The 12,058-nt window shown below is 44.9% G+C and overlaps 1 protein-coding gene across 1 annotated transcript; it reads right to left on the bottom strand.

Annotated features, from left to right (window-relative positions):
* Positions 1 to 5,849: 5,849 nt before the first annotated feature.
* Positions 5,850 to 11,723, bottom strand: T265_11403 (hypothetical protein; the record flags this gene model as incomplete). The annotated part of the gene is made up of 2 exons (XM_009178048.1): positions 5,850 to 6,017; positions 11,688 to 11,723. The coding sequence occupies 2 exons, from the start codon at positions 11,721 to 11,723 to the stop codon at positions 5,850 to 5,852; spliced, it is 204 nt and encodes a 67-aa protein (XP_009176312.1).
* Positions 11,724 to 12,058: the final 335 nt, after the last annotated feature.

Consider the following 12,058-nt stretch of genomic DNA (forward strand, 5'->3'; position numbering starts at 1 on the left):
GTTAAGTTCGAACTACTGTGGTACTCAAAGAAAGGACCCGAGAGATTCTTACTCCTCTGATTTGAGAACGAGTAAATATCAACAAACTTTATTTGTAATGCACTAATTATAAGGTTGTTGAAAATTCCTCGAACAGCACATGACCGGTTTCGCTCTGTTTGGGGCTCATCAGGTAGGCGCAGTCCCCGAGTTTTCGTCAACCTTATGTTCTAATTGAAACCAAATTGCACGCAATTAGCGAATATACACTCATTTGCAAACTAATTTGGTTTTTCGAGAGACTCACCTGGAACCCAGCTGAATCTCTCGGTTTTGATGTTCCCCGGCAACTGAAGCATGAGGCGGCCTGGTGCAGTACATTCAGTTGCCTGGATACATCAAAGCCGAGAGATTCAGCTGGGTTCCAGGTGCGCCTCTCGAAAAACCAAATTAGTTTGCGAATGAGTGTATATTCGCTAAACTTAATTTGTGTTTTGACAGGGCGATGTAGTGTCGAACACAATTATACGCTCCTTCCAACGCATCTATACAGTGGTCCGCTTCCTTTAAAGAAATGGTGTTTCTCGCCCGCGAAAGCGCTATTGTAAAAGGCAAGACCACTTAGAACATCATCCCATAGCTACGTGTGATTTTACTTTCCTAGTCACGTATATTTCCGGACCCTCTCCACCACAGGAAAATTTTGTCATCCTGAGCAATCTCGGGTCTCCTGTATTCCCCCAGTAAACATGAACACGTAAGCATATCGTTTCCTGAAAAGTTTGGTAACAATCGGTAGATGACTACTCAATTGGTTCTCAGCGTCTTTCACCTGATTAGACGTAAGTACATCCGCCGCGGGCTTGTCTTACTGCTCTTGAGCCTGCTCAAATGAAATGTGTCCTTTTGAGAATCACATTTGCACCAATAACCAATTTTGCTAGACGTGTCCTAAGTATGGATGTAGAGTACTTGAACACGTGACACCGTAATTCTGGTCCACTCCGATTCAGAACAACCTCACACAAGTGTGTGTGGCTTTAACGGGAGACGCAGATAGAGCACACTGGATCCCGTACAGATTCAAAGAACTATGATTTGTTGGTGGGAGTACGCCAACCTAATGGTGTGGGAGAGAGGTTCCACTGTGTATCGGTCCAGCTGGAAAATCGCATCCCTGTTGAAATGGCCATGAAATCGAATACAACGACCACATTGAAATCTACATGAGACAAGCAGCCGGGGTACAACACGCTGGGATCGGTGGACACAAGATAATTGTGACGAAACCGCAAAAAATGCATGTGAATGTCTGCAGCTTCTCTCATCTATGGTGAAATGTGCGTTAGGTATGGGAAATGAAGTAAATCTATGAAAGGCAGAAGTTTCGAAAACAGGGATTACAGTTCACACCACAGTTACTAATGACCTGGGCGGTGGAAATCGCCAATTATCCTCGTGTGAACAGGTTAGGGTGGGCAGAACTAGCTAACGTTTTCAGCTAGTCGAACAGCCTTCGATTGAGTAAATTAACTGAAATTCAAGTTATGAGGAGCCAATTGTATCGTAGTCGGTTGAAGTTGGGCATCTATATTTAATGCGGATCGTTCTATCATTATCCCGGATTACATATAACCGTTGACAGGGCTATGAACTACGTTGAAACCGATTTCACCCCGACTACTGGATTGTGGTCACACCTTCAATCGTGCCTGTTCTACCAAAACTAACGCGGATTTATGGAGTGCACAAAGCTCCGAGTTGATATTTGAGACACTGGATATCAGGGGAACATCGGTGTAGAGGGAGGTTGTGATGTATTCAAAGAACCGTTTGCTTCTTGAAGGACTAACAACTCTTCGAAAGTAGAGAAATGCTTAGAATCGCTGTCGTTGAGGTGTCGAGCGGTTTGAGTTCCACCAGAATTTGGGTGACTAAGGCGCATCCTCGGGTCGTTTATCCACCTCCAGGAATCCATACACTTATCAAGTGTGACTAAGGATATCTGAAAATAAATTTCTAGATAGTGCATTGCATCCAAATTAAGCATATTGCAAAAGTGAAAGATAGCCCCGGTCTTGCTTCCTCATGGGTTCGAGGCCGATTGATGTGGCGAAAAAAACATCCAGAAAAAATGTCCTCCAAATCTCGACAGTAATACCTGTAAGTGCCCCAAGCGAGATGAATAAATACCCTCGTGGTCTAATCAGCTCTCGTAGTTTTTTCACCAAACTAGGTTTCTGCTGAGAACTAACAGTGAAACAACTGGGCATGGTGGATCTCGAAAAGCGATGTCACTCCGACGAAATGCACGAGAGTTGTCGTCGAAGACAGCTGGTTCATTTCAAACCCTCTAGTTTGCCTTTGTTCTTCGTTGAAACTTCAGCAGATGCACAGCTGAATGTCTGGCTAGTTGGCTCAAGTGGTTAAGGGCGCGAATTTACTAACCGGAACGTTCGCAGTTTGAACTCTACCCCTGTCTAGGCTTGGGCAACCTGGCTGTGTCCCAGCCCCCGTGCTCCCTTTAAGTGGCATGGCAGCTAGGCACCGGAAGGGTGCTACAGCTGAACAATTTCTGGCTAGCTAACAAGCCCGCTGTACAGACTGCTAATCGGTTGGTGGCGTAATGTCTGAAACAAGTTTCGTTCCGCGCTCAGTACCGTCAGTTAGCAGTAATCTCTCCTCATTGGACAGGCATGTCCGGGTGGTCAGGTCTGTGTTGCGTAGTTCGTTCTCCTGACTACGCTTTCATAATAGCCTTAAAAAAGTTCGGGGTCGGCAGCGTCGAATATGCACGTATTGACTAACAGTACGAAGGGTTTACATCTTTAGCGTTTTTACTAGCGAACATTAGTAGGCTGAGTCATCCTGGTGTGGTCCATAGATTCAAATTAACCGGAACTTTGTCCGGAATTGATTTTCGTTCAATCCATTTTTTGAATCATTGAGTTGATGCAACTTGCATCTCTTAAACTTACTCACCCACCCACAAACTGTTTGTTGCCAGATCACCCGACCTCGGGTTCTTTTATCCCCCTCCTAAGTCCATTAGGATGGATCGGATATTCAGTTGGTTGAAGGGCCATTATCAGATGCGGTCAAAGTCGTTGTCGCATTAAAAGTCTCACTTGGAAGCACCTCTCTTGAATATTGCTGCTGCAACATCCCCGCACAAATTCAGTAAATTGCTTATGGGAAACCGTGCGTGGGGTGTTGTTAGTGTTGATTTCACTGCTCGCAACCGGTGCTAAATTAATGTTATATCGGCTGGTAACTTCGCGGCGAATTGGACTGAAGATAAACATCTCAAAGGCCAACCGTTTCCCGCCATGGCATTGCTACTCGAAAGAGTCTCGACTCTGCTGCAAACGGACTGGCAGTTCGTGCATATGTCTAACTTACTGAGCTGCAGTAGGTGGTTTCACTTAAACGCTTGCAGAGTTTATCACTCTAGGTTGCTCAGCGCACAGCGATATGAGAGACATAGTCTCCTGGTCCTTCAGTTTGAACCGATGGACAGAATATCTCGCACAACAATTCAGTTGGCCGTCTGTTACCTCGAATCCGTGAAGCCGGTCTGTGAAGAAAACGTGGAGCTCCTTATGGCCTGCGATGTTTCCAAATGTGTATAGATACTCAAACGTCGTCGTTCTTTTGGTCTCCATGGATTGCCACTTGCTCTTTTCAAGTCGGTGGTGAATTCATGGGTCGGTGCCCGTCTAGTCTATTCGCCTCTATCTAGGAGAAAGAGGCCGTCTCATACAACTGGAATGGGCGGATAATAGTGTCCATCTTTGATGAGGGTACTCACAGTGAATGTGGTAACCTCAGATGTATAAGCCCCCCTGTAGTAAAGTTTCCGGTGTCATTGTTACTTCGTCGTCTTACAGCGATACGTGAATCATTGACCCGTGAGCACCAATCAGGTAGATTCTGCGTCGCACTCCGTCAGGGTTTAGAGCTACTCCATATGTAAAGATAACCCTTGATCTTGTTCTTTGACTTCAGTTGCTAATTCGCTTCTGTCGATTGGTTAGCGCTTATGACTACACCTGCTCAATGGGGACGTGTCAGATTTTTATAGACGATCCGGTTCTTACATTCACATTTTCTGGGTGAACTCTATAAGATGTGACGTCCGGAACGAAGGTTCAGTCCCTCAATGATGAACTAATGAGACGAATGTTGTAAGGTCTGCAAGACCCCCGGTGTTCAAGCGGTTGCTGGTAAGAACCTCATCGATCTACAGTACGTGGACGACGATGTCTTCACCTTTGAACACCAAGCACAAGCCCTGTTGAATAGACTGACCACCAGCATACCATCTTTCAGCATGCTCCTAGCATCTTCAAAGTGCAAAGTTCTGCTTCAAAACATACAGTCTCATAACGTACCCCTTACAATCCAGAGAGAATCATTTGGGGTTGTGGAGTCACCATTTAGATTCCTAACAAACATGCCACCGAATGAATACGAGATGCCGCCAGATTGCTCAGCCCAGATAGGAGCACTCGAGTTTCATAGATTGGTTTCAAACTACGATTAATGAGGTCGCGTCTTAATCACTGAGCTATATCTAGCTCCTTTCACTTCGAGGAGATTGGAGGTCGTGGAGAATTCTAGATACCTCTTTAGTTGTTAAATCTGGCGATGTATGGTCAAGTTAGTGTACGGGTCTCAAAGGCCTGAATCACGTTTGCTAATTGATGTTAGTCGTGGTGTGAAAAAGACGTATCACTATGTTTCATGGATCGTTGGTACGAAGCTACGGCAAGGGCCGTGTGGTGGTGATATTTCTGGACAGATGATCTGAGATCCCTTCCGGTTTTGACCAGCAGGAGTGTTGGTGGTTTCAGACATATTTGCTTGCGGAGCGAGTAAATTGGTCGTTGGAAACATACAGCATCATCAACTGTGGTAGTTCGGCTATGTGCTGCGCATACCAACTGATCATCTAATCAGACGATAACTGTTCTCTGCATTCTTCAGAATGTTACACACTTCAAGGTGGATAACGTGTGACTCCGAAGAAGAGCGCAAAAGTATTACTAGGGGTTGGGGTATTCTTGGTGTGGTTCGCCTTCAAGGATGTGGTCCAAGGACACCCTCCGCACTTGGCCAGAACCTTTGCAAGACATGGTGGCTGGTCGATGCCAGTGGCTTTGTTTTCAGTTTGTCTGGCTAAGCGTTTTGAGGTGTATGCACCTTAGAATGGTGGCAACAGGCTAGCACGAAGTCCCCACTCTTCCATTCTGTACTTTGACCAGATAAACTACGTGGTGGTTTTTCAGTGGGCCATCAGTGTCAGCAATGATTCGGCTGTATCTGATGGATGTGATGGTGTCTCACGTAAAGTATCGAAATATCAAGCTTTTGGATGTGCCATCGATTTCATCCATGCTTCATTGATCACAGAACTCACTTCGAAATTGGAGTGAAATATTCCACATAAACAAGGTTCGGGTATACATGACTACCTTTCCTACGTTACTTTATGTGATCATCCTGAGATAGTCATCTTGGGAGATCGGTAGCGATTTTCTCTCATGAAGCAGTACGCGAATCCTTGTTCAATGCACATGGACACGTCCTGCATAAGTCACCTGAACAACCGTCGGCAAAATTGCCTTCAGCGCCACGGTACTCCCGCTAACGTTGTCCTACCGAGGGATCAATAAAGCATTACTCATTGCAGTCAACTCGAATGTCGATAAGCAGCTTGACAGTTACGTATTTGGGTTAAAGATTGAATCCGGAAATACAGTACAACAGTTCAGCTGTAGTACCCATTCAGTGGCTAACGGCCATGCCAACCGAGGAAAGCCCGAGGGCTGCGATGCTGCAGGTTGCCCAAGCCTCGATAGGGTAAGTCAGGATGCAGAGGTCGGGTTCGAACGACGAGCCTTCCGGTCAGTAAATTGGCATTCTAACCACTGAGCTCCTGAAACACGTTCGGAATTCGCTCTGGTTCGTTGTGCTTGGGGTGCTTTGATCTGGGTTAATGGTGCGGCCGGCTCGCTCCCAACCGAAGACAGCCGCTATCAAGCAAACTAAGTCTTAGATAAACGAGAATACGCATGCACCTGATGCAATGAAAAAAAGGCTTGGTATGCGTTTTTGCTCATACATTACGCCACATTAATTCTGTTCGCTTTTCGGAATCGGGTTACTGGACACAGAACTGACTACACTTCCGCCGAAGGCCCATTCTTTTTTAGTTGACCAGACATCCGGACAGGGATGAGAAAAACAGTGCTTATGTCACGCTAACTCGAAAGTCATTCCGAACCTGATAACCGGCAGTCGACAGCACGTCAAATGTTTCAACGAGACGGAAAAACAGATAATAGACCTGGTTGGATCACCGTAAAGTAGTTCCAAAACATTAAATCGGGATGAGCAGTCACCAATGGGCCCTGAAGCGATGAGTAATGAATACAGTGGACGGCCCAAGATGCACTGCACCTCGATATCTGTAATTGGATAATTTTAGATGGGAAACCAGGGAAGTACTAACACTTCTATTTCAAATAGTTGTTTGGTAAATGACAAGCAAAATATACTCCCCGGTTATCCGATGGCTCCCATCGTTTCACACAGCAATGAAAAACGTTCCTTTGCACAAACCAGCAGAATATCCAGTTGAATCTCCTTACACACTCATTCTAAGGTCAAGTTTCATTACTTGCACTTTTCAGCAGCACATTCTTATCTTTGAGTAGCAAACGGTTTCCCAAATAGTTCAGCTGTTGGAATTTTGGAGCTATCCTCTAGGACCGGTTGCTAATTTGTAGACCAAATGACATTAAACGGCGTAGAGGGTGAAGTGAACTGAGGTGCTAAGTAACTTACACGTCACTTCCCATCCGAATATGCACACCGTCACCCGCCTCCGGAATCATCCGCTCATAACTCACTCCGTTAAAGGGTGTTCCGTTCTCACCCTTGCTGTTTGGTCAAAATAATGCCGAATCTGGTATGTCTCGCCTCTAATTGGAGGAGATTGCACAGATACTGGAATCAAGAGTGGCGCCATTACCTGCAATTCAAATGGCTGAAATAAATGCCTTGTGTGTTTCCTTTTTTTGTCCGATCATCAGTTCACTGATAATTTTTAACGTAAAGAACAAAGCCATGTAGTTGAGGGGGGAATAAAAGGTCGGTCAGGAACACAAAAATTGGTTAACATCAGGGCACGCACCCCGTGCAATGCCAGTACTAAATGACGAGTTGGGAATCACCTGCACGAGAGGCGGAGCACAGGCAAGCAGTTTCATACAACTAGGTTAAGTGGCGACCACTATACAGTGAGGAATGCATGCGCTAATCCTGCTAATACGGGTTCCTTCGGACAGAGAGATTCAGAGTAAAGTCTTCACCGTAATGAACTAACAGACGAGACTGCTATCTGATTACGAAGACCATATTCAACAAAACGTGAACTTGGAAAAGTCGCAGACACCTACGAGTTAGAATTGAGTGCCTAGCCCTTACAGGTAGCTGACAGGTAGCTAGCCTTTTTCATTTGACTCCAGCTACTACGTATTCAGGGACGTTTTTCTGTTTTCCGGGAAAAGTAAGCTGTCGTCCAGCTGGATATTTTCATCAAGCCGCAGGTAAACGAAAGTGAGTTTGGGCTTTTGTGATCAGGGTCACAGAGGGTGTATTATATGACTACGTCACAGCCTGCCGGATGTTTTCAGCAACCTTATGAGTAGTATGTCCTGCCAAGTTGAAGGTGTAAATCCCCTTCAGTGAAGTCTTAGTAAATAAAGCCCGCATCGCTAAAGTGATCCCAGCTCAATGTTTCTCAACCTGAACGCTACATCTTCATTAGTGAGGTGTGCGAATTTTCATGAGGAGAGTGACTGACAGCCAGTAAAAACCCTAAGGATTCGTACCTCGCTCATCGGTACACAAGTGTGCGTTCTTATCCATAAGGTTATTCGAAATTCGAGTTTCGCGAACAGCCTGCCAGTTATAGTATCCTCCGATAGGCGTCCATTCTAGCTTCCACCAACCGAGCTACCTTGCTTCCACACGTGAATGGGTTTGATTCGGAGAACAGATTTTCATTGTCAGAAATAACCTGTTGCTTACAGTAGTACCTATGATGCCTATGACAGCTCACTACCGGTTTCAACTCTCATGGGGATCGTTGGGTAAGCCCATCCCCCGAATCTCTAGGACCCTTTCTTCCTACTTGGTTACGCCAGTGTATGTATCCTGCAATAATGATTTATTGGGAAACTAAGTGGATATTGAGGGGAGTATGGACAGGAATTCACCTGAATATCTCTTTGCAGGCGACAACTACAAGCAGTGAGCACAACAGTACAAGCAGAGAACGGTCAGCCCGATCGTCCCCACCTGAAGTCTATCCAAATCAGAATGAGTTTAAAACCAAGGAGTTATCGAGCTAGCTATCAAACAACGCTTTCCAATGTTACTACCAGATAAGTCAGTTACTCCATCCATTGACCGTGCAATGCGTGTACTAGGTTCAACCATTCTGCTCAAATTCACATATTCGCTGATGGCAAGTAAAGCAAGTAAGCTGTCGTCCAGCTGGATATTTTCATCAAGCCGCAGGTAAACGAAAGTGAGTTTGGGCTTTTGTGATCAGGGTCACAGATGGTGTATTATATGACTACGTCACATAGCCTGACGGAGGTTTTCAGCAACCTTATGAGTAGTATGTCCTGCCAAGTTGAAGGTGTAAATCCCCTTCAGTGAAGTCTTAGTAAATAAAGCCCGCATCGCTAAAGTGATCCCAGCTCAATGTTTCTCAACCTGAACGCTACATCTTCATTAGTGAGGTGTGCGAATTTTCATGAGGAGAGTGACTGACAGCCAGTAAAAACCCTAAGGATTCGTACCTCGCTCATCGGTACACAAGTGTGCGTTCTTATCCATAAGGTTATTCGGGATTCGAGTTTCGCGAACGGCCTGCCAGTTATAGTATCCTCCGATAGGCATCCATTCTAGCTTCCACCAACCGAGCTACCTTGCTTCCACACGTGAATGGGTTTGATTCGGAGAACAGATTTTCATTGTCAGAAATAACCTGTTGCTTACAGTAGTACCTATGATGCCTATGACAGCTCACTACCGGTTTCAACTCTCATGGGGATCGTTGGGTAAGCCCATCCCCCGAATCTCTAGGACCCTTTCTTCCTACTTGGTTACGCCAGTGTATGTATCCTGCAATAATGATTTATTGGGAAACTAAGTGGATATTGAGGGGAGTATGGACAGGAATTCACCTGAATATCTCTTTGCAGGCGACAACTACAAGCAGTGAGCACAACAGTACAAGCAGAGAACGGTCAGCCCGATCGTCCCCACCTGAAGTCTATCCAAATCAGAATGAGTTTAAAACCAAGGAGTTATCGAGCTAGCTATCAACCAACGCTTTCCAATGTTACTACCAGATAAGTCAGTTACTCCATCCATTGACCGTGCAATGCGTGTACTAGGTTCAACCATTCTGCTCAAATTCACATATTCGCTGATGGCAAGTAAAGCCAGTGAATGCGATGGAACAGTGAGAATTATCGGAGCTGATGTAATTTACTGAGACGTATGGATTATTAGATAAGCCTACAGCTACCCCTTTGCGAAGAAAGCGGATATTGTTCCAAGTTACAATACGCATGTGGCACCTACCTGCATGTATATACCACCGCCAACATGAGTTTGTTGGCGAATGCTTCGGTACCCTGCGAGCTACACCTCGAATCCACTGAAATTCACACACAGTCGTCAACAGCTTCTGCGAAGGGTGAAAAGGTTGCTTACAGTGAGAGTGCAATCCAGCAAGAGACCATTCATTATTCACAATAATAAACCGAGAAGAATTGACTTATTGTGGCGTATGATGATACATGTGCGCTTGAAACTGTGATACCGGCTGACCGCATTAATGGTAAACACCTGTTACTAAGAACTAGGTAGTAGGCAAACATTTACGAAGTTTATCTTATGGCGCCAAACTAGAAGCATGTATTTTGTCGTTCGTTCTTTGGCGATGGAAGAGAAAGCCATTCCGTTATCACAATGCAAACAGAGTTTACTTGGTAACGGGACAAAATTAAGACAGCTACGGGAACTCTACGGACAATGCGAATCAGATAAGATAACACTGTTTCGTGAGTGGTCCTCCCATGTAAATAGACGAAATCTGGACTGGTTTGTCACGTTTTCGGTGAGGCGGTGAACGCGAAAAAAATCAGCTGAAATACGCAGCCCATTCTATGAGTCATTTGAGTGCGATTTTCAACATTACCTGCCCATCGGCATGCACTTCCGTATTCCATCCCTCTAGTTCTCCGATATCTTGTGCCCACCCTAGTAATGATGGGGATGAACAAGGAGGCACCGTTTAGAAAGTCTCCACTTGAAGTTAGTTTACTCTTAGGCTCTTGTCATTTGGGGTACTCTAAAACGCACCTTCGACGGGGACGCATTCCTTTTGGCGGAATGAGTGGCGAAGACTGTAATTACGACTGTATCCGGAATTTTCCAGAGAGCTTTTATGGGTAAGATGTGATATGCCCTTTCGTTTGGATTTTGCTCATGTTTCTATCTCATCACCGGTTCATCTATAGTGGATTTGGGGGGTGTCTCATGCCTGTACTTTGTTTCACTTGACCTCATATCCGAGTTAGATCTAGTCACGAAGAGCATGCTGAAGTTGCCGTGAAGTTTATCGCCACTGTTCATGACATCAGACCTACAAAAACCACAATGGCTCAAAAGTGCATTTCCCTCGTCACTGAAGGATTGTTTTCACAAGGGGGAATGGCAGCATGAAATGCTTTTATGTTACATCCTCCTTGGGGAGGGGACCCTCAGAAGAAGAAAAACAAACCAGCTTTGCAAAATGTCTCCTACATAAAAATGGATTTCACAACAAATCCCTCAAAACATTTGTTGGGCTTTTCAAAAGTTTGAGGTAATTTTCATAGAAAGTTCTTAACCCGCTCGTTTGATTGACTTCATAATAATATCGTGTAATATTCATGCAGACCCAACCCAATGATAGCTTTTCTTGGAGAGTACTTACGAGATTGCTGGATTGTCCTCAATGTTATTCTCAGGGCTCATTAGATAATTGTAGTCCATGAGCTTCCTTCAGTCTCACTTCCCAATTGAACCAAACTGTACGAAATTTAAAAACCCCACTCGTTTAAGCACCGGTTTGGTTTTTATCAGGGGACTCAACTAGGATTTAGACTCCCCCCAATGAAATTGATGGGAGAATAAATGCTCTGTGTCTCGATTCGTGTCTGCTCCCAGTGAAGTATTGATCTGCTAACTCCAAGCGACATTTCTTGGCCGGTCACCGATATGGTAGCCCTATTGTACTCTGCAGTGGGCCACATTCAATTGTTGATACGGAATAAGATGCGCCAGAATCCGTTTATCGACCAGGTCAACCAAAACTCGATTGAAGACTTTGTTTAGTTGAAAATTGAAATGTTTTTATTGCACGCCAAGCCACGGAGGAACGGTTGGTTTTTTTGATATTTTCAAACCTAATATTCAGTCTATCCTTGAGGATTCCAGCAACTTTTACATCCATCATTTCTTGAACTGATATAAATTCATTTTACACTCAAACTGGCACAAGATAGAACGCTGATAGATGGTATAACAGAGCATCAAAGTATCTTGAATCCTTCATCCGAATATGAAACAATCACCGGGTGACTTTCGGTAATTCTTTCATAATCTGCCATCCATCAGGGGGCAGACATACACGTGGATGTCCTGTTGCGCTTTCAAGGCAGTAAGCTGATTCCTAAAGATCAGCGGTTTAACCGACAGTTTTTCGATGACAACTTCAAGAGCTTATGGCTTGATGAAAGAAAACTCTTGCAACAGGAAGGCTCATGCTGGTGTACGTATGTCCAACTGTAGCACCCCTTCGGTGCCTAAATGCCATGCCACTCGAGGGAAGCAGGAAGGCTGGGATACTGCCAGGTTGTCCAAACCTAGACAGGGTAAGTCGAAAGGCAAAGGCCGGTTTAGAACCTTGGAACTTTCGGTCAGCGATTTCGGGCTTTCATCACTG

Source organism: Opisthorchis viverrini, assembly GCF_000715545.1.
Source record: "Opisthorchis viverrini unplaced genomic scaffold opera_v5_494, whole genome shotgun sequence".
Lineage (NCBI taxonomy): Eukaryota > Metazoa > Platyhelminthes > Trematoda > Opisthorchiida > Opisthorchiidae > Opisthorchis > Opisthorchis viverrini.